We start from the raw sequence: 22,983 nt of genomic DNA on the forward strand, positions 1-22,983 counted from the left end.
ACAGATGCTCAGGTCTCAGGTAACAACCAATCACAGCTCAGCTTCAGAAAACAGGTGAGCTGTAATTGGTCGTTGCCAGAGCCCTGAGCAACTGTGATGTCATCTTCAATCAACAGCAAGTGGCAAAATGGCCACCCCCCATGAAAGGCTAGATTTTGCTCAATAACTCACATTCCACAAATGTAATATTAATCAGAATGTCATGTTTAGACTAGTGAGGTCACATATAACATTATTGTCAAGAAATGTTTAAGGTTGACTTTCCCTTTAAGACAGTTGTGCACGAATGTAGACTTCCAAAGTCTTTCAGAAAAATTTGATATTTCTTTTTCTCTCAAAATAAAGGCTTAGCTGATATTTGGAAACTCACATAGCAGGCTGTTCTTTGTCAGTGTAGCAGAACAGTAATGGACTGAGGCTTCGCGCTAATTCATGCTCTTCAAATTGGCCTGCTGCATCCACCTTCCCATTGTCTTGTCTGAAAATTAATGGCAACCCTAAAAAACGGAAAATGACTTTAGAAAAGGACAATGACTTGTTTAATTAATCCAAAGCTTAACCTGTCTTGTTGATGAGCCAGTAAGGTGCTGAAATCAAGATTTTCAGTGCGCCGTGCGCCCGAAGGATGATGCGGATGGTGAGACAAAGCAGACGCTTGTTTGTGTCATACAGCCTCATCCTTACAACATAATTCTGAGTTCCGGGAGGAATGAGCAACTCTTTGCACACAGGGAAGCTCTCTAATAGGATACCTGGAATACAAACAGAATAAGCATGAAGGACAGAAAAAGTATAGCAAATAAATGTTAGTGTTTTTTTCCCCCATTTCTGACCTAGCTCCATGTTCTGTGAGGTGTCCACAGCATGAAGCACAGCTTCTTTTCCTGGTTTGAGTGAGCCTTTGATGGCTGACCCCTTCACGTAGTAGTTGAGGTCACAAGGTAGCAGGTTGGCCAGCACCATGGTGGGCAACAGATAGATGGTGTGACCTGGCTGGCGATAGATCTGATTTGTACTCGAGACCCTTTTGGCAGGTCTCTGGTCTGGGTAGTTTTCCTTTTTTATGACCACACAAAACCTTTAGAACGTGCAGAGAAATTAAATGACATGAGAAAACCAAGAGCAAAAGGTCTCCCCCATCCCACCAATGATCCTACCTGAAGTTACGTTTGTGAGTGTCATCAAAGTCTGCCGACTGGCAATCCCTCTTGCTGCTACTGATCTCTCCGGGCCGCTCCACACTGGTCCAGTGGATTGGAACTTTACAGAAAAACAAGCCCAAGCCCTTGGGCCGTGCCTGGAGCCGCCATGACGTCAGGTGGAGTGGAACTGCCAAGGCCTGACCGGGCAAAATTGGAGGCAATACCACTGGTTCTGTTGACACAGGCATACATTTGGTATGGCAATCAATGATAATAACACAATACCGGTACCATGTGTGAAGGCTGATTCTTGACTGTGATTGGATGGGAAAAAATGTGTGTGTCGAACAGCAAAATGTTGAGCAATCGGTTCAGTTCAATGTTATTTTGTCATGGCTTTGGCCAAAAGTAACCCAACTTTTTTTTTTTATGCATTAAGAGACATTGATCGACCGCCTCCTTTTCATCCTTTCAAAATTGGTCAGATGCTAGAATACGTAAAAGACATTGGCCTTTTTCTTACACATTTAAAATAGTTCTTATTTGAATGAAGTAGAGAGAGTTGGACATCCTGGTTCTAGACACTATTTTGTAGAAAATTAGTAATTTAATACTAGTCAAAGGACTTGGGCTTTGGAATAATAGGTCATGGTTTGAGGCCTGCAAGGTTATTTTAGTGAACTATAACTAACGAAATAACTACAGCTAAAATAAAAAAGCTATTTAAATGAAATAAAATGAAAATGTTTTTTAAAAAACAAAAACTAACTGAAACTAGATTTTACGTTTACAAAACTAATAAACTATAATTGTAGCAAAAATGTGGTTCGTTTTAGTCTTTGAGCCTTTGGGTTTGATTTTAAAGGTGATTTTAAGCATATTTATTTCAATATTAACTGGAATAAGGACGTTTGAAAGTGTGTCACACAGAAGTGACGTCATCTATCAGCAGCCAATAGAAAAGCACCTTCAGATGACGTTGGTCCTAGGTGACAATTTTCCAAGCTTGATTTTTTGGCTCCAATGGTTCGGCTCGCCTGCTTTTTCATTTAACTCAGCTGAAATGCAATGCTCGGTAAAAATTTTTTTTTACTTTTTTTAATTTTACCTTGGTAATATACTTTTTTTTTTAAAAAATTATGAAAACCAATACTGAAGCTAACTAAAACTAAACTAAAACAAAGCATTTTTTAAATATAACTAAAACCAATAAACAGAACCGCTCTGAAAAATAATTAAAACTAATTAAATTTAAAAAACAAAACTCAAAACGAAATAAAAATAACTCAAATTAAAATTCCAAAACCCTGGAGTCCTGTTGCAGACAAGAATTGGAGCTAGTTGTTGGAGAGCTGTATGTCTGCATCCTGACTATTGACAAGGTGCCTTGCCGTTGAGGGGCCCATCATCATTTGTATGCCCCATCACTCGGACACCGCCCCCTGCTTTCTATGATGTGCAACAAACATGTACAGCAGAGTGTACATTGAAAAGGAGTGCAGTCAATAATGAAAAATGTAGCAGCAGTAGCGTACTGTCAGGAGCAGAGGGGCTGTCAAGTCTGATCTCCATGGGAACATCGAGACGATTCTTCAAAATAAGGGCTGAGCGCACAGTTATAACCTTCCTGGCACTTCCCTCCATTGTGATGGAGAAGACCACTCTGACCGGAGGCAGTGCTGAGAACTGAGATTTTCACAACAAGTTAAGGAACACAAAGTCAGATGTGGTCATAAAGTTTGAACAAGTATACAAATGATGACCATTCATTACAAAAATGTACAATAGAAGCTATGTCAATCACAAACAAAAACACAAAGTTTTGGACCTTTAATATTACCTTTAATATTAACTCATTCACTGTCAGCCCAGTTAAAATGGATCTTTGACGTCTATAGCCGTCAATGGCAGTGAATGAAATTAAATATACTCTTGTATTCCTCTGATTTTAAACCATCACATTAAACACAGCAAGCTCACACATTAGCAGCACAAGGAAGCCGATAGTGTAGTTAGGTGCCGAGCTCACTAGCAAATCATTTATTTTTTAACAGGGTGCTCACTGCTCAGACTGGTTGCTCAATGCCAGGCGCTAATTCTATTCATGCAAATAACTAGCTTTTTGGTAGCTGTAGTCAGAATTGAGATTAGTATTATTTTGTCTTTTTTTACAATAGTTTTCTCAGTGACTGAACCTTGTACTTACATAGACATGTGGATGAATTATATTAGTCCTGCTGATAGGACTGCCGACCTGTGGAAGTGCATGGGAGTCGGGGAATAGAATTACCAATTAAACAATATTCCAGCTAGACTTGATTTTGAGGCCATAATGTTTGCTTACAATGTTGGATGCGTTGTTCCTGTCTGGCGCTGCATAACGGAAGAAAATTCCCACTTTGTCCACAGACACAGGCTTTACTTGCTCCCATCCACACACGCGTACAAGCAGCTGGTGCAGCTTTAGCTCATGAGTGTGCCTGCATAAGGAAATACAACAACCTGTAAATTAATACTATTAAAAACAGGCATACACTTTCATTGGTGGGCCGTATACTGCTAATTACTGTAGCCGAAAGTATTCATGGAGATTACATTAGTAACTATTATATGTCAATTCAACACAAATATAATGGTGTCATTCTCCTGAGATGGCTTTCAGTTTCATATTTGACTCTTTATTGACATATTTATTGTTGTGAAACTGTCTGACACATTTTGCTTAAAGTTTTACAATACCTTGAATAAAATATTGTTCTAAATTCAGCAGTAATAACAAGGATAGTAGCAAATAGAAGATTGAAATATTGCTCAGAAATGTACCTATGACGAAGTTTCTCTCGTGCTTCAAACTCAAACGGGATCTCTTCCCCGGGAAACACCTCTTGCCACTGACTGACATTGTGGCTATCGTCATTGCCTGGACCGTGGATGTCTCCAATAGAGTCTGCACTACTGCTGTGAGAAAGTGCCACTCTGAAAGAAATATTTCAAGAAGTTTAGTTGGTGATGGGTGGTTAGTAAAAGTCTTCTGTCCTACTGGAGCTCAAACTGCAGCCTCCAAAGCAAGTCAAAAAGCCACGAAAAGGGTAGTGTTGCGGCCATGAACCTACTTATATTTTGCAACAAATAGCTATAATTTGTACAAGTATCATGCATGGGAATAGTTCCACAAACCTTGTGGGGGTTGTAGTCAGAGTGGCAAACCACATTGTACATCCTGTATGGTTGCGCAAAGCATATGGCACGAATGGCTGCCTCTTCTTGGAAAGTTTTACACCTGTTGTAAACAGAAACAGGTGAAAAAAAAAAAGAAAAAAAAAGATAAAACTTAAATCAATTAAAAGTCAGTTACAGCCACTTGTTTTAATAGTTACACGGTGACAGCAGAGCTTGCTAGGTAAAACATTATTTTACATGAAAAACAGTAGATATAGACATGTCACACTTGAGGCTTCTCATCGACCACATGTAAAATAAAGTATTGCCTTGCAGTACAATATATCAAGTGATGACAGACCAATAAAAAAATTTCAAGGTCAATAATACTGATACCGATTATTAGCAGTCAAAGAGACCGATACCCGATATTTCAAGCCGATATTCATTTGCAGTAAAAGAGAAACTATTAGCGTCAAAATTGTAAAAATTTGTCTATAGCACCGGAACCTGACTTTTGGATTCAAGTTTGTGAAAACGCATTTAAAATGACAAAATACACAAATTTACAACTTATCCAATATAAAATTATTCACAGAACATACATTACTCAATATATGATGAAGAAAATGGGACTCTCAGACTCCGACATTTGTCTCCAATGCTTACAAAACACTACAGACACTTATGTTCATGCTTTATGGTTATGTACTCCGGTTATGTATTTCTGGACTAAAGTCTTAGAAAAACTTTCCGCTATTTTGGACTGTAGGATACCTTTATCTCCAAACTTGTGTTTGCTAGGTGACCTAACAACAACTGACTTACCACATAAACAATTTCAATCTACACTTGTAGCCCTTACTATCGCTAAAAAAACAATTCTTGTTAACTGGAAAAATAAACAAACTCTGAATATCGACCAATGGTCTAACCTCCTTATAAATCACATTTTAATGGAAAAAATATCTGCCTCAAATAAAAACCAAATATCAAAATTTATAGAAACATGGTCTACGTATATAGAAATTTTTAACCTAATTATGGTTACTTAATTCTGTCTGTTAGCGAGAGCCACTACATCGTGATAACTTACATTGATGTTTCTGCATTTGGCAATTTATTATTATATTATATTATTAGTATGGGATTTTTTTTTAATGGGCTTTAGGTGAACTGATGAATACACACACGCACACGCACGCACGCACACGCACATGCTCACCCACATACAAAATATATATATATATATATATATATATATATATATATATATATATATATTTTTTTTTTTTTTTTAAAAAAAAGAGAGAAAAAAAACATTTTTATTATTATTTTTTTAATTTATTTGTTTTTTAAAAAAAGGAGAGCAATGATGATGTCAAATCGAATGAACAATACTGAGCTCTCCTGACAAAAAAAATGAAAAAAAAATTTTTTTTTTTAAATTTACTTTTTCTTTGAATTTTAAACATATAAAGAATGGACAGCTTTGTTTGAAAATGACAACAAAAATTGCAGGGAGCTTCCAGGGTCATCAGCATGTATTAAGCTAAATGAAAAACTAAGCAATTAAACAGTTCCCTAAAGTTTTCTATTGTAAATGGAAATTTAAAATTTCAACAGAATTTCTTTTTCATTTAAAAAAAAATAAAAAGCGTAGGCAGTTCCCAGCGTCAGCATAATTTTTTATAAAGTTAAATAAATACATTTAATTAAATCCATAAATGAAAAGTTACCTGTTTCTTACTGAGCAACAAATGCATGCGAATTTAGCTAATTTGGGGGGTTTGCCAGCCTGGGTTTCAAAAGATCAGACAGTGAACAATTGTCTGAATATGTTCAAATCGAAATGTCTTTCCGACAAGTAAAAACTGTCTGTGAACTTGTTACAAATCCTGATAAAAACCCTAAATTTGCTACGTTGTTCAGTTTTATCGGCCTTGAGATTCGTAAAAAGGCTGATGGACTGATAATCGGCCCGGCCGATTATCGGTGTATCCCTAATATCAAGTACCCTTGATGGATAACAAATGAAGACAAAACTTAGTAAGCAAGTATTAAATGAACTGGCTACTGCAAGAGATGCTCTGGGGTGACTAAATGATACTAAATGGTCACTAAATGGACTGCTTTTGATATAGCGCTTTTAACTACACCATATGATGCCCAAAACGCTTTACAATTTAAGCCTCACATTCACCCATTCACACACACACATACACCAGTGGTCTAAACCATAGGTGTCAAACTCCAGTCCTGGAGGGCCGCAATCCTGCAGGTTTTGGATGTTTCCGTTCTCCAACATAGCTGATATATGATCAGCTCATCAGCAAGCTCTGCATAAGCCTGATAACAATCCTGCTGATTGGAATCAGCTTGTGTTGGAAGAGGGAAACCTCCAAAACCTGCAGGACTGCGGCCCTCGAGGACCGGAGTTTGACACCTATGGTCTAAACTCTGAAGTGTACCTTTGGAGTCAGTTTGCTGGTCAAAACTGGTCAAGCTAGCTGTGCTCCGAGTTCTAAGGTGGGACAGGGGAGCACCTGAGAAAAGACAGTTAAAAAAAAAAATCAAAAGAGAGACATATGGACATCCATCCATCTATCTATTTTCTCTATTGCTTATCTTCATTAGGATTGCGGGTGAGCGGGAGCCTATGCCAGCTGACTTTGGTGAGAGGCTGGGCACGGCCTAGATTGGCAGCCAGTCAGTCGTAGGGCACATTTAGATAAGCATTCACACTCACATTCAAACCTTTGGACAATTTGAGGCGTTCAGTGAACCGAAGAATTTTTAATTCCACACAAGAATTAATTCAGTTGCAACTCACTCTGACCTAAGCAAGGCGGATCAACTGAGGAGCCTATCCAGGACAAGGTGGGTGAAGACTGACTACTTTGTTCATCCTTGTTACAGTAGTCTGCTATCCAGGAGGTCTTGGTTGTATTGTACTGTTCTGTATCAAAAAAAAGCACACAATTACAACATGGTCCTGAACTCAAACGGTCCGATTAAACAATTCAGTAGGATATTGCTTTGACTCACCCAATAGTACAGAGGTAATGTTGACATCAAGCCGCTGCTTGGCTCTAACAGCCATCTTGAGACGTGGAGGATGCAATCGGCTTGCTTCTTGCTTCTGCCATGACAGGAAGCAAGGCCAGGGCTCGATAAATGGCTCCCAGCCTGTCACACACAAACGCATAAAGCCATTCAAATTTTGCATGACAGTAATACATGAAGCACTGTACTGTAAGACAACAAATTGTAAACAGGAATGTTGACTGTGAAGCTTTTTTTTTTTTTTTAGATTGCAACTGTTTTTTTGTTGTTGTCTGAATAGAAATTGACTTTAAATCATATACTATACAGTCAATTACATTTCTATATAATCCCAAAAGATTCAAAGTAATTACCTGCCAGTTCTCTGACAAAAAATTGTAAACAGGAATGTTGACTGTGAAGCTTTTTTTTTTTTTTTTAGATTGCAACTGTTTGTTTTTCTTTGTCTGAACAGAAATTGACTTTAAATCATATACTATACAGTCAATTACATTTCTATATAATGCCAAAAGATCCAAAGCAATTACCTGCCAGTTCTCTGTTGTAGTAGTCTCCTGAAAGACTAAAGCTGGCATTGCCTTCTTGGGTGGAACCAATACGTTGCAGCACGTTTAGCCCTGTAATAACAAACATTCTGCAGGTGACAATTTGGACTTGAACCCTTAAAAATTCCTTTGATTTTCAATCTTGATTTCACATTCAAGTGTGTAATGTGCAACACACACTTCACCATTTTTTAATAAACATCAATCTGTCCATTTTATGTAGCCAAACTCCTTAATAGGGTCACCATCTGACTACACGCATGTATTTGGAATAGTACCTGGAGAAAAGTCATGTAAGCAAGAGAGAAGTATTCTAACTTCACATTGATAGCATTTTTGTATCTTAACTCATTCACTGCCATTGACGGCTATAGATATAATTTATTTTTATTTTATTTTTTTTCCCACTTTTGTTTACAAGAGTATGAAAACCTAGAATTTTTTTATTGTACATTTAGAACAGATATAAAATTTGTGATTTATCGTGAGTTAACTATTGAAGCCATGCGATTAATTACAATAAAAAAATAATAATCGCCTGACGCCCCTAATTTTTAGTAATCTTATGGTTTAAAAAAAAAAAGATTATTAAAAAATGTCTAGGTTTTCATACTCTTGTTAACAAAAGTGGGAAAAAATTTAACTAATAGAAATAGTTCAAATTAATTTTTGACGTTTAAAAGCGTCAAAGGCAGTGAATGAGTTAAGTAAAAAAGACTTACTGGAGAAGGTGAGCTCAGCAAGTGGTATGTCACAGTCCAAACAGTCATCTATGAAACAAATGCAGATGCTCTCTGCCTTTACTTCTATACCAGACAGAGCAGCAGCCTGGCTCGAAGAACCAGAGTCAGTTCTGGAACGTTCTTTGGACCGGCCTGCAATGTTCTCAGCATTCTCCAGCAACCAAGTTGCAGCCAGATCTAAGTGACCTAGGAGACACAAAATGGGTTGAACCTAAACGACACGGGAGCCAGGTTAGTTAGCGAACGTCTCAGAGGTCAGATTCACCTTTACAAAGCATAAGGGCCTTTTTGCAGTCCTCTTTCCTGAACCCAAGATCTTGTAAATGAACCAGCTGCCCTTCTGTGGAAACGAAATACATTTTCAAGATGGCATAAACATTGTTTACAATTACAGTTCAAACAGTCCAGCAACCAATTCATTACAAACTGAGCAATACACAGACACCAATAACTATAGTACTATACCTATATGGGCAAGATTTTTCTTCTTATGAGAGTCTTTGGGTGTATCAAGAGGCACGGTGTCACAGGCCGGCGGAGCATTTACAGTAGGGATGGATTTGGCAATGGCCAAGAAGAGCTGAATGTCATTGTAAGATAGTCGAATATCCAGAACGGGAAAATGGATCTGCAAGATCACAGACAAAATGAATGTCAATAGACAGCCAATACCACTGATATTCTTTTAGCTGAAGCTTCTGATTCTTTTGGGTACCATGAAACGCACCATCCAAATATATTATTGTTAAAATCAATTATAGTGCTGCACATAATATTACACAATTAGGACTGTTCTAACATTCAAACTTAGAAATATTGGTCTTTTTTTTTCATTTAGTCAAAACTTAATTCTTGACCTCCAGCAACGGCGGGATGTCCTCCACACTGAATGCATCGAGTAGACCAGAGCTGCTTTGGTAAGTGGGACTGCCACACAGCTCCACTTGAACGTTAACTGGATCAACAATGGACAGTGCTGTTTCCTGTTCACTGCCAAGACGACACGAAAACACCTGACGGTGGAAGAATGGGATTAAGACGTGTAAGCAAATAATTATCTCAGATTATGCATAAAAAATTGTATTCTTGGAATCTACGGACCCTTTGAAAAAAAATGTAATATATAAAAGTTCATTTATTTCCATAATTCCATTCAAAAAGTAAAATTTTGATACATTATAGATCCAGGGCCCACAATTTAAGTGACTTTATTATTGAATTCATTTTTACATAATTTAGGCTTCTATCTTATAAAACAGGATTTCAAAAAAATTGAATACTGTACTGTTCACCATGTACACTTCTCAGTACAGTGGGGAAAAAAGACAGAAATTAGGATCACATCAAATTAATGGATAGATGGTCTTTTCAAAACGATATGTCAATCTTCAGTACTTTGTTGTATTTGATGTGATCCTGCGTGCAGATTTCATCTTCCAACAGGACCTGGCCCCTGCCCATACCGCACCAAAATCTGGTTTGAACTTGCCCGACCTAGACCCCATTAAGAATCTATGGTGTATTATCAAGAGGGAAATGAGGGCCACCAGACCCAAAAACAAAAAGCTGACAGCAAGCATCAAGAAAACCTGGCCTTCCGGGACCCCCAGGTAATGCCGTGCCGTATTGAGGAAGTGATTAAGGCAAAGAGGTTCCCAATCAACTACTGAAGATTGACATATTGTTTTATAACATATAACATCTATCTACCCCCCCCCCCCCCCAATGCAAAATACTGAGAAGTATACATGGTGATTTCTTTACAGTATTCAAATTTTATGAAATCCTGTTTTCATGTAGTTTATGAGCTGGAAGACCAAATTATGTGCCAATAAACAAATTAATACTTGAAATCACTTAAATTGTGGGCCTTGAAGCTATAATCTATGAAAGTATGATTTTTTGAATGGAATTATAGAAATAAATGAACTTTTCCATGATATTCATTTTTTTTAAAAAAGGATATGTATGTATATTACTCCATCTTCTGATCGAATCGGTGATCGGTTATCTTTCTTTTTTTTATACTTACGGATCGGTAGCACAAAAGAATTTAGACATCCTGGAGCACTTAATGTTGTACACTTTTTTTCAGATACTAGAAAGTGAGATTACCTCTATGCCGGCAAGGCTTCCAGAGAAGGGCCTGTCCAACAGGCGGGGTTTGTAAGTGAGAACAGTGGTGCCTTTAAGAATGATGGCGTTTGTATCAAGGCAGCTCGAGTCCTCTACGATGACAAATTCAGTGCCTGAAGACAGAAATAATTTATATATTTTTTAAATTATTGACTATGTAGGCTGTCTATTCTAGCACAATTTGATGTCCGTAATACGGTATGTTCATGTATCATGAATTTGTATTATGCTGAAATGCAGTCTAAGACTCAAATTTTCATCCTTCCCATTCATCTGATTATCTTTATCAAATACTTGACACAAATGTGCACAGTTAGGGCTTGATAAATTAGCTATGGTTTCACACATCAATTTTGCAACAACAGGTCACCTACCAATGCACCGTGTCAAAGACTGACCTGTAACATTGACCTTAACCTCGAGGCAGCGATTGTTGGTAACGGGCACAGTGGACCTCTTGGTGACCACACCACTCTTGACTCTTTTTGGTATGGCAGCCCCAGTGGTGGTGGAATTAGTGTTTGCTTCGAAGTCAGTGCTGACATTACTTGGACACTGAAGATTCTCAGCACCTCCTGAAGTCTTTTTTACCGGCAACCGCAGGAATTCCTGGACAAGCCAGAGCCAGTCAAAGATGAGAAAGACCCTGAGGTTGTTCAGGACAACTGTGAAACAGGACGAGTCTCGTGTTGATCTGTAACAAATTGGAGAACATTATATGTTAGACACCCAAAAAGTCGCTTCAATTCGGATTTCTATTTAAGAGAAAATTCCTCCCATGTAGTCTACCTGTAATGCAGTTCCAGTTGTAGTGAAGCCTGGTTTGTGCCAGTTTTAGAAGGCTGGAGAATGCAGTCAAATACATTGTGCCTGGTCAAGTCAGGTCCACCTGAGCTCTTGGGCTGCTCAGTGCACCGAGTGTCATAAGCAAGCAGCGAATGAGATACCAGATTGACTGATTTGGAGCCATTGGAGAACTTCTCAAAAAGCAGCTTGGATTTCATGAAGTTAAACCTGAGGCAAAAAACAAAGGAAAGGTGGTATTTAAAAAAAAAAAAGGGGGGGGGGGTAAGTCTTTTATAAAAAAAAAAAAGTTGACTACATATTTATTTAGTGAAATAGATTTTTTTTAAATGCTTTTTAAGACATTTTGTTTTACTCTGCTGTTTGCAGCCAACCCAAGAGAATGGATTCTCAATCGCTACCTGGAAAAATAATGTTTAAATAAACAAATGAATTCAGTATTTCTAAAAAAAAAAATTAAATGTGTGCTAACAATATAACAAATCTGAAAAATTAAATAGGTCAATAATTCAAAATGGACAATAATAGAACTGTAAAGACAAACCTTGCTAGTGAGCGTTTGTGCGATGTACTGCTGTCCATGAGCTCCAGACTGACATCCATCATATCAACCAAGATTGACAAGTTGGCGAAGACATCTCCACTTAACACCGTCTGAGGAGAAATTCTGTGATTAGTTCCCGCCTTGTCTCTTGCCCCTTTTTTCTGCTTCTATTATACATTTACATAAGATAACAGTTATGTGCAATAATAACAAATACTCATCCAGACCTCCATTCTTGAGATTGTGGGTGTGTGTCTGCTGTCTTACATAGGTACTGGGGTCCTGCAGGTTGAAAGGTCGCAGAAACTCTTCAACAGGCTCTCCAAGATTATTCTCCAGCAGCCCTCGAATCAACTGGTAGTGTTCTGGATCTAGAGAACACTGTACTGATGACAGGCTGCCGTAGACTGTCATATCTGGAACTGCATGGCTGAGCTCACTTAAAATATCAAGTGACAGGTTTAAAACCATTAGTTACTGTTCAGTATTTGGTTGCATTTTTAATTATTGCTTTGCTCAGTAAACCAGGGGCATCATTTTACAATTTGTGAACATTATGCAAAACCTTGCAACAATGTTATCATCCCAAAACACATTGCAGCATCAGCATTACAGCACTCAAAAATCAGTAAACTGATATTAGCAAGGAAATAAAAATAATCAGATTCAGCTTTGCCATTCTAGATCTTCGGGAAAAGATGTATGTGATATTCTTAAAAACGGGATGATTCCAATCATTCAAATACTTTGGTTATGATAGCCACACCAGCAAATCTAAATAAATTGAACAAAACCAATAAACACCCATATATAGATATATTTTTTTTACATTATTACCAAGTCTTACAAGAATAGCAATAACATTAATTTTAATAAACAAAAAATACTAAGGGAAACGAATTAGGAAATCACCTATCCAGGTTACGTTCCACTTTAAGCTGGAGGCGGCAGCAGTCTTTCAACAGGTTTCCTCCTATCCGACGTATGCAGTAGGATGGGAAAATAACATCTGAGATTTCAGAGGCATTACAGCCTCTGTCACATGTTTGGCAGGGCAGCCGCTCTGCAGCAAAAATATCCATCTGCTGCAGGTCCAGAGCAATGCAATCCAAAAGACACACGTGGGTTTCTGAAGAAAAAAAATATTAGAGGTTTTGTCGCGTTTACAGTAATGCCCCTAGAATGGCTATCAAACCAAAACTAAATAAATAAAAGTGCTTTCTTCCAAACTAATCGGGATGCTTACCTGAAGCGATAGGGCTACTACCCCCCTCCTGAACTCTTTCAGGCTGTGCGTTGCCATTAGTCCAGGAGTTGACACCGCTGGGAGAAGTTTGATGCCCTTTTTGCTCATAAGACCATGCTGCTGCATTTTGTGTGGGCTCCTTTTGCAAGAGAAAACAACAGCAAAACAGTCATTTAGCGTGAAAACGGGGTTATGTGGTTGTGACAATAACTTAGTAAAGCAGGCAAAATCCTGATCCCATCATAGCTATTGAAAAAATTTTCAGCTGCATGATTAAAAAAAAAAAATCCACCAAGAATGTTGCACAAACGAATGATACGAAAGGAATGATATTGTACTTGGTACTGCAAATTAAATTTTTATTATATTTTGCTGTTGTATTCCGTATGTCTGGGCTTTGATGACAGCATCACAATGTTGCATTATGTTCTCTTACTGGAACTTGAAACACGCAAAAGTAAAACAACAATAATATTGCTATGACAAACCTGCTCGACTACTGAGCATCCAGAAGTGGTTTACTACCCGTGGTGACCCAGCTACAGTACTGGAAATAGTACCTTGAAGTGCCCGGAATATACTGTAAGTGCTCACTCCTAAGGAAAGCAACAGTCAAACTTGAACTGGTTTAATTGTTGGTGTCAGTACTAAATGTGCTTTTGTCTGGTCCAGAGTTGAAATTTTTCCCAAATGCCCCTAGCCTTCTATCAGCAATTCCCAGAGAATCTTAGGCTATAGTTTATAGCACTCTATTGTATATTCACATTATTATGATCCCACAGAGCCCTTTTGAATAAACTACTGCATAAATGACTAAATTTGAACCCCCACAATGTGGAGCACACCCTTCTCTCTAATCAATAATACAACCCTCACAATTTGGAAAACATGTCTGATATTACAACTTGGTTTAAAGATTATTTCTGGTAATGATCATTTAATTCTTTTCTAAAAGAAATCAATCTTTATTAGTCCCCTGAGAGTGGACATTTTGCGTTCATGCTTCACTCAACACGTTTCAAACACACACACACGAACCAGCAAGATGCACAAAAGAAAGATGTCAGGGTGAGCAGGCTGCACCAAAAAAGGTCATTCAAACAGTTAGGGGTTTGCTCAAGGGAAAATAAGCAATACTGTACTTGGAAAGTGAAACAGCACTGCTCCAGCAACTAGTCTCAATTCTCAAGTCTGTAATAAGACTTGAGCCAACTTTCCCCTTATTCTTAGCCCCAAATAACTTATTTGCAAAAAAGACTGGAGAGTGTTTCCATGTGGTTTGTTTCTGTTTCGTTTTGGTGAGTCCATCATTAAAACAAAAATATGATAGGGGTTAGCCTGGAGTTAGAATTGGAGATAATGCTTGGATCAACGATTGAGGACTGTGACTCACCAGCGAGGGGAAAAAGGCATGTGCCATGGTCAGTTTCTCTACCTTGTCTCGGGCCGAGAACGTGCCATGGGCCCCAGCAGGTAAGAAGCAGTTCTGCAGCCTCAGCTGGCCAAGATTTGCTACAATGACCCTTTTTGAAGTTGAGCTTTCTGGGATGATTATGACTGGGGCGCCAGCTTCGATATCTAGCAGGACCCTGGATGCTCGTTGAGGACGATCCCGTATCTGCAAGAGATACAAGACAGAATGTTAAGGATTTTCAATGTTTTCCCTCAACCCACAGTTATCCAATGTTTGATATGAGGGGTTGCTGTGCGTCTACAAGTGATCTGTTATGAAACTGATTTGCATATACTGTATTTCCAATGGATTCAAATATTAGCACACCTGCCTCACAGTCGAGGATTTATTTTTTTTTTTTTTACTGAAATCTCATCTTGGACATTTCTGTTTGATGTTCTTCTGTTCTCCCCATGCTTGCTTGGGTTTACTCTGATTACTCTTGTTTTCCTCCCACATTGCAAAAAAACCATGCCAGCTAAATTCAGTAAAGAGTCTAAATTGCCCACAGATTGAATTGTGAGTGTGAATGCTTGTTTGTCTATAAGGGTCCTATGATTGACTGGCGACCAGTCTAGGTTGTACCCCACCTCTCGCCCAAAATCAGCTAGTATAGGATGTAGCTCACCCATGATCCTGAACAAAAGAAGCATGATTATGCTTTTTGTTTGCTGTTTTAAAATTTTTATATAGACCATGATACGATTTCATGTGTATGCTATTTTGTTTAAATGTTTAAAATAAATATTTTAATAATAAATAAATAAATAATTACAAGGTGGTAGAAAATGGATGGCTACATGAATTTATGTCTATCGCTCCTGGGATGGAGTTCTCTGCAAGTCCTACTTACAGCTTGGCCTTCCATCGCAGCTCTTTGCCTGCCAAGCACATCCTGCAACTGTGTGAAGTGTTGGATGAAGGCCACCACCTCAGCCTGGAAGCGCTGAGTGTGGACATACTGCACTGAGGCCATCAGCAGAGAAACCTTGATGTCATATTCGCGCTCCAGGTAAGGATCCGGCACACCATATCTGAAACGGAATACAATGGTAACCAAAATTTTACAATACTAACAAGCATGAAAAGGACTGCACATTGAAATTGTACTACTGTGATATGTACCTGTGGATATTGAATATTAGAGCATCCCGTCCACGTGTGGTGAAACGTTCCCGATAGAGATCGCCATGTGGGGTCAGATCACTGAGGGACAAACTTCCCAAACTGCCTGTCAATACCAGGTTGCTCTCTAAAATGCAACGAATAAAACATGAAATAAAAATCAACCCACTACAATAGGATTGTGAGACTTTCCGTTATAAATATGTGTTCATGTCTGCAACATGGATTTTTAAAAGTTTTTCATACCCAACATTTCCAGATGCGCAGATAATTTTATGACACTGGCCCTTGCAAGTTCGTTGCCTTCTTTGTTCAATACAACAGACAAAGAATGAACCTGCAAATTAAAATACAAACAGTTGAGTCAAGCGAATTGGGTATCAGTCCATAGCAGCATTAACACAATCCTTTGTGGGAAGCAAAATAAAAATAGAAAACGAAAGTAAGTGTGCACATTTCCTCATATTTTGAGGTGAGGATGTGTTCAAAACTACATCAACACATGCCGGCAATGACAGTGAGTGATTTAAAAAAAGAAAAGAAAAGTTGATCCAATTGAGACTCATTCAAAAGATGAAAATATAGACAACTGTAAAATTCTTGGAAAACAAACATTTTGATTAGAGGATTAATCAGACTGCCAAGATTTATTATCCCTCTACTCCTCCCTTTTATCTCACATTCTTTCCAAGTTCATTCCAATATACATGAATGACTTGTATGGACATACCTTAAGGTCCAATTTGGTGTTGCCAACCTCGTTGGGGTCCTCCTCAATGATGTCTGACCCATAGAGTGGATGTCCTGGCACACACTGAGGGGAACTAGGAGGCACCTTCATTGCATGATTATTGGCCGTGGAGCCAATACCAAAGAAATCCAGGATGACCACCCAAGTCTGCAACGTGATTAATACATCCAAGCAGTTAAAGTCGATATCGATGCTTCGTCCTACGCTGCCATAACGGCTTTTGAACTCTGGGTGGTTCTGGTCAACTAGCAACACGTTGATGTGAACTAATGACTCATCAAATTCGGAGGTCGGCTGAGGGGAGGATGCAGGATGCGTAGGGGAGGGCGGTGGAGTGCTGGGACAGTCTGGATCCTTCTTTGATTTGCGATGACTTGCTGTAGGAGTACCGGCATGCCTTTGGTAGAGTTGGAAGACATTTTGGGCCTCTTCCATGTGGGAAGGAAGAGAGCGAGGCATATCTGGGTACTGGGCGTTGGATGCAGATGGACAGCTGTGAGAGAGATACTCTTTTGGACTGAATGTCAAAGGCTTTGGCGCTCCACGGGAAACCATAAGATGCTTATGCTCAGGATTTTGCTCCAGAAGATCCTCCATGAGCACTGAACGCAGAATTAGCTGGACTTCTAATAAATGTGGATGCTCTTTAGTAAAGTCTCCCTCCAGGTCACGGAACTGGAGACTGATTAAGCCTTGGGAGCCTTGGGTAAGGTCAGCACTTAGCTGGACCTGCAATTCCGCTACATGAAGAGTTACTTTCAGCTGAGTAAATGCAGGAGCGTGTGGACTTGGCTTTTGAGACTGTAGCGGCAAAGGAGAGGAGAGCAGTGAGTGTGGTAAAGTGATGTAGGGTGGATCCTTTGCAAAGAGTCCTCCATGGGGATCGGGAAAGCGGTGAGGCCTGGTGGACGAAGGAGTTGGTGGCGGGGGTGTGGGTGGTTGACTTGGCGTGGCATGTTGCTCTTCGATGAGGAATAAATTATCCAGCGTCTGGAGGACCTGCTCATACACAGCCTTGCAAAGGAACACCTACAAGCAAAGAGTGAAATATAAATAGAGACAATAAAATACAACATATTTTATCCAAATTTAGGATAAGCAGTTCAGATAAGGGATGATGGATGTTTCATTATTATTCTGTATTCTCGTAATACTTAAAATCTATGCAGTCAATTCACAATAATTGACAATTGACAGTATGAGTCAATCCATTCACAATAAATTTGCTCTAATAATATCAATAATCAAATTGGATGGCGCTTGGTTCATACATTATTTATTCCCATACAGTGACATTTCATATGACATTAATGATTGATTCATGTTTATCATTTATTACAATGAGTCGTTACCGGGGACTGACCGACCGACATCCAGTGATTACAATTTGTCATTTGTTGACGGAGGGAGTCAGTGCGCACAAGGCTCAGAATTATGTTTTTATTTGTGGTAATACTGGCGAAGTTTTGCGTATCAATGACTTCATTTGAGGAGCAAATTTCTAATTTTGGGGAGCAATTTCTGGCGGCCCGCCGATCTTATGAAACGCTGGGAAAAACACTGAATTATATACCTGAACAGGTTTCACAAATTTTCCTTTGACCTTCAGCAACGCTGTGCTCTTGCATGGCTCTTTGGAGGTGAGAAAAGTATATATGTCATCATCAATGGCGGACTTCTCCAGGGTAAACTGTATGGTGGTGTCTTTCAATATATGGAAGGCTGGGGAACAAAAAAAATGTGACAATTAGTAAGATTACTAAGAAAGTTGTAATATTACTATTGTTACCTTTTCCTTGGCTGAGGTATTCAAAGAAGTCATGACGTGTGAACTGCGGTTCATCATAACTGTTTCTGTTATGGGACGGTGAAATGCTGCCATTTTTTCCTCCTCTTTGCATCTTCTTCAAAACCAAAGGACTCGTGTTGAGCGAGTATAACCGAATGTCCTTGACAAACACTTGGAGTCTCTCCCCCTCAGAATGTTGGCCAGTGATAAAATTCTGGATAGTTATACTACCCAAGTGCCCTACGAGCAGTTCAGGGTGTCCAGGTTTGCGAGGAATGGACACTACTGGCGATTCAATGTTTATATTTAGGGTCAACTTTACAAAGAATGTGTCTAATGCAGGTTCAGGTTCCTCCATGAGAATGTCCTCTTCATCCTCCAATGGATAAGACCAACTTTGTGTTCGACTTCTTCGCAAGGGAGTCTCAAAGAGTGAAAACATACCACTGTACTCTGCGGTCTTTGTGGCAAGAACTGTTGACACTTTGGTCGCAGCACTTTTTAACATTGAGCGGAAATTGTCCTCTACCTCATTGGCAGAAAGGCTCAGTTCCATCAAAAACTTTGCAGAGTGGTTGTAATGCAAAGATGCCATATGCAGATTTAAAGAGCAGTCGCCTTGGGAATTCTCAAGAAGACGGAAATTCAATGCTTCTGAAGGAGAAAGTTCTTTGTCAGCAAGCAAAGTTAGAACTTCATCAGTTGAGGAGTCTTCGGCATTGCCAATGCTTACTACAAACTGGCTTCGACCTCCTTCCTGGGTCAAGTCTACCAAATGAATGGCACCAAGTGACCCATTGATGTCCATTCGACTGCCTAAGGAAACATTAACCTTGGTGCCGGTGATGCTGGCAGTGGCAATCTTTAACCCTTTTTTCTCAGCACCCAAGACAGTGCCCGTGGACACAGTGCGAAGGAGGAGGAGGTTAAGTCGATGAATCTCTACAGTCAGTTCCTTGTTCTGGTCATAAGTTGACTGAAAAGTTCCATCTTCTTCCTCAGTGTTGGCTTGCGTTGCAGGTTGCTGCAATGATGATGTCCAAGTGTTTTCTTCCTTGGGGAAAGATTTCTGAAGGAATTTAAGAAGTTCCACCATGGTTTCAGGGTTGAGAATAATGTCCAAGTTATTGACCTGCATGCTTATCACCTGAAGGGAGCTGTCCAGGTGCATAGAAGGGCAGTCTGAGCTCACAAACTGGTACTCAAGTTTAATGAGGGCCTCTTGATCCTTGAGAAAGGAACTGATGGCAGTGATTCTATCGGTGCGCAAACATGACTCATTGTGATGACTCTGCTGCTCTGAAGATCTGCTCTCATATGACATCGGAGAAGATGGCTGGCTCTCTTGAAGACTGCCAGTGGGAATATCAAAACTGAGATTTTTATGAGACGACACTAGAAGGTCGAAGTCTGAGCCATAGGTTTGTAGGGTGTCCACAAGAAGAAGACCGTGGACAGTGAGAGAGACTTCTGCATCGTAAGGACGCTTAACAAAATGGGCATTTGTGCCAAATACCTTGAGAACAGATATGTACCGGCCATCGCTCTCCACACCAAGCTGCATATAGTTTATTTTGAATTCAGCCAACAGAAGACGGGATTCCACCAGGACTTCCCTTGTGTGTTGCTCTAAAGTCATGACGCTTTGCGTCAAATTCTTGGCTGAACCTTGGATCTTCCAGGAGCTGTCCTCTCTTTGAAAGATTTTCTCATGGCGTAGAGTAAGAGGGTCGGGAGACTTTGACACCTTATCTTGGCCTTCATCTTCATTCCCAGCTGGACTGTTTAGCCTAGCCAGACAACTCCTCAAAGCTATCATCTTCTCAAGGTTGATATGGACCTTCAGATCAGGCAGGGTTCCTGAGAGCACGGCCCCTGGGAGCTGGGGATCTGACGTGTAGCGCAATCTCTGCTCCAGTTGCAACAACACATTAAATTTCTCCACCACGTGAGTCGGCCCTACTTCGCTCTCTTGAAGGTTTTTCCAATTATCTTTGTAGCGACCAACCATGATCTGCAGATCCTTAAAAGACAATGAATATCTTTCGTATAGCTTTCTACTATAGGCTTTTGTACTTTCAGATGATCGGAGGCTGGGAAGTTCAGGACATTTTAGCCAGTCTTTCATGGGCATGTCAAGCTCAGGTGGGGACTCTGGTGGAGTGGCCAAGGGGGTTTGGTACTCCTCATCACTCAAGTCTTCCCTTTCAGGTTGCATAGTTTTGCAGTCTTTATCTTCATCTTCAAAGAACATATAGATATGAAAATGAAATTATTTAGAAACGTAAACCAGTAGAATAAGTACTTAAAGTTTGTTTAAAAGGGGAAGTCAACCCCCAAAAAATATATTGACAATGATATGTTCTTTGCAGCCCCACTAGTCTAAACACAGAATTTTGGTTAATATTATGTTGGTGGAATACGAGTTCAGCACCAAAATCCAGCCTTTTTTTATCAACATCAGAAGGTGGCCATTTTGCCACTTGCTGTCGAGTGAAAATGACATCATAGTTGCTCAGGTCTCGGGTAACAACCAATCACAGCTCAGCTTCAGAAAACAGGTTAGCTGTAAATGGTCGTTGCCAACTGTGATGTCATCTTCAGTTGACAGCAAGTGGCAAAATGGCCGCCCCGTGAGATGGGTAAAAATGGCTGGATTTTGCTGCATTACTCATGTTCCACAAATGTAAAAGTAATCAGAATGTCATGTTTAGACTAGTGAGGTCACATATAACATATTATTGTCAAGAAATGTTTAAGGTTGACTTCCCCTTTAACAGTGACATAAATTGATTGGTGATTTACCTTGACAGTTGGTAAGCAAAATCCTACCCAAATCAACAATAACCAACATTGGATCGCATGACTGGAAGTCATCAGGGAAAATGACCTGTGGTGCGCAGATGTCTAGTTTCATAGTCCAACGCTTACTGTTTTCCTACACAGACAACAACAAAAAATGTATTGAAAATATTGTATTTGCCTTTTGAGTCCCATCCTTAAGCACTGAGTTTGACTTAACAATAAATTCTCCAACAAGCAGCTGATCAATAGTTTGTCGGATTTCTGCCTTTGTCTGCCTTTTTAACTTGTCATACTGCCTCCTGGCAGCCTCTGCCACTTTCAGCTCCAACTCTGATTGATAGCCGAAACCTAAGAAGAAAAAGCGGATCGTCACAAAATTCACAACAGTTCAAATAATTGAAGTTGTGTTTGTCTGTGTTAGTATATGCATAATTTTTACACATTATATGGAATGCCGCTGGCTGTGACTGACATCTGCGGTGGTGCAAGAAGCACAAATAAATACATAATTTTTCAAGCAGAGGTGGCAAAAGCACTCACACTTTTCTCTTGTGTAAAAAAAAAAAAAGACTCTGGTAAAAGTAGATGTAATGTACTGATTCAACTCCTTTACTTAAGTAACCATAAAAGAGTATAGACAGTGAAATGTGGATAGCACTGACTTACCAGAGGAATGAACTCGTCCTTTGTAGAAGAATTCGGTCACTTTTTTGATTGCTTGTGGGTTGTAGATGATGTTCAGTGGGCTCGTGTTCACTTCCAGGCGTCTTTCAAATTTCGACCTCACAGGGTTACGCTCATAAAGCATTTCAAACACTGGCGATGAAACGCTCTCCGCACTTGAACTCCCTGGCAAGCAAACAAAAACAAAAACATTGAACTCACAGCATAATAAAATAAACAACATTAACACACATTACTCCACAGAATATTGAGAAGAGGCTTTACCTGGATTGCTGCCGGCCTGCCCAGATGTCTGGTTAACAGCAATGATGACCTTGTCCTGTAAGACACAATCATGTAATACACTAAACAGATTGACATCCACCCAGATTGTGTACTGCCAAGATTCCTTCAAGGAGCTATCATTTACCGTTTTTGGAGATACCAGTACGGGGAAGACGGTGCCATGGGTGGTCAAGTCTCTGAGGAACAAACCACCCAGCTTTACAGACAGTAGAGAAGATTCTGAGCGAGGCAAAGACTCCACAACCACCTTCACCTCTGTGGAAGAGTCATGACAGCACATAGAGGTACCAGAGTAATTAATTGGGTGCGTGTGTGCTTGAGCATATTATGAATTGAAGACAATTAGGCTTTAGCTAGAGGACAATAATTTTGTTGGGAAAAGAAAAAAGTCTCTAACACTTTGGAGGTGTTTCACAAATAAGCAACCATTACAATCTAAAACACCTTCACATACGGAGGTCTTGGAGAGAGATCATTCAAAACACATGTACTAGTCACACACAAAAATATCAGAATTAAATTGGCCAAAAGATAAAGGAAAATCCATTACAATCTGGTTCACATAGTTGATATCCATAAAGATGGCAGAGGAGCAATCACCACTCGATGGCCCAATTCCCAATTACTTTATGATTGAATGGTGAAGTCACCACAAAACCCTGAACAGAATGATTAGTGTAGTGTCTTTATGTTCACATTTTTCTCT

The 22,983-nt window shown here is 39.5% G+C and overlaps 1 protein-coding gene across 3 annotated transcripts in view; it reads right to left on the reverse strand.

Annotated features, from left to right (window-relative positions):
• vps13d (vacuolar protein sorting 13 homolog D) overlaps window positions 1–22,983 on the reverse strand; it is a 43,424-nt gene that overhangs the window by 13,377 nt on the left and 7,064 nt on the right. Inside the window, exons 15-50 of one of the 3 annotated variants that reach the window (XM_077580490.1) lie at window positions 22,402–22,532; window positions 22,257–22,311; window positions 21,975–22,157; window positions 21,526–21,656; window positions 21,309–21,441; window positions 18,504–20,744; window positions 18,288–18,436; window positions 16,694–17,743; window positions 16,210–16,300; window positions 15,964–16,090; window positions 15,692–15,872; window positions 14,821–15,003; window positions 13,386–13,524; window positions 13,052–13,268; window positions 12,407–12,578; window positions 12,140–12,249; window positions 11,581–11,805; window positions 11,190–11,485; window positions 10,771–10,904; window positions 9,513–9,668; window positions 9,121–9,283; window positions 8,921–8,995; window positions 8,635–8,841; window positions 7,895–7,984; window positions 7,350–7,490; window positions 7,135–7,260; window positions 6,773–6,847; window positions 4,320–4,422; window positions 3,966–4,118; window positions 3,487–3,622; window positions 3,349–3,396; window positions 2,678–2,828; window positions 1,158–1,374; window positions 834–1,078; window positions 561–752; window positions 371–497 (exon numbers count right to left, since the gene is read on the reverse strand). In XM_077580490.1, the coding sequence (XP_077436616.1) occupies window positions 371–497; window positions 561–752; window positions 834–1,078; window positions 1,158–1,374; window positions 2,678–2,828; window positions 3,349–3,396; window positions 3,487–3,622; window positions 3,966–4,118; window positions 4,320–4,422; window positions 6,773–6,847; window positions 7,135–7,260; window positions 7,350–7,490; window positions 7,895–7,984; window positions 8,635–8,841; window positions 8,921–8,995; window positions 9,121–9,283; window positions 9,513–9,668; window positions 10,771–10,904; window positions 11,190–11,485; window positions 11,581–11,805; window positions 12,140–12,249; window positions 12,407–12,578; window positions 13,052–13,268; window positions 13,386–13,524; window positions 14,821–15,003; window positions 15,692–15,872; window positions 15,964–16,090; window positions 16,210–16,300; window positions 16,694–17,743; window positions 18,288–18,436; window positions 18,504–20,744; window positions 21,309–21,441; window positions 21,526–21,656; window positions 21,975–22,157; window positions 22,257–22,311; window positions 22,402–22,532 (8,353 nt within the window). Of the gene's footprint in view, window positions 1–370; window positions 498–560; window positions 753–833; window positions 1,079–1,157; window positions 1,375–2,677; window positions 2,829–3,348; window positions 3,397–3,486; window positions 3,623–3,965; window positions 4,119–4,319; window positions 4,423–6,772; window positions 6,848–7,134; window positions 7,261–7,349; window positions 7,491–7,894; window positions 7,985–8,634; window positions 8,842–8,920; window positions 8,996–9,120; window positions 9,284–9,512; window positions 9,669–10,770; window positions 10,905–11,189; window positions 11,486–11,580; window positions 11,806–12,139; window positions 12,250–12,406; window positions 12,579–13,051; window positions 13,269–13,385; window positions 13,525–14,778; window positions 15,004–15,691; window positions 15,873–15,963; window positions 16,091–16,209; window positions 16,301–16,693; window positions 17,744–18,287; window positions 18,437–18,503; window positions 20,745–21,308; window positions 21,442–21,525; window positions 21,657–21,974; window positions 22,158–22,256; window positions 22,312–22,401; window positions 22,533–22,983 lie in introns of all 3 variants that reach the window. The other 2 variants (XM_077580482.1, XM_077580473.1) reach the window with 2 other exon arrangements.

Source organism: Vanacampus margaritifer, chromosome 1 (genome assembly GCF_051991255.1).
Source record: "Vanacampus margaritifer isolate UIUO_Vmar chromosome 1, RoL_Vmar_1.0, whole genome shotgun sequence".
In the NCBI taxonomy this organism is placed as follows: domain Eukaryota; kingdom Metazoa; phylum Chordata; class Actinopteri; order Syngnathiformes; family Syngnathidae; genus Vanacampus; species Vanacampus margaritifer.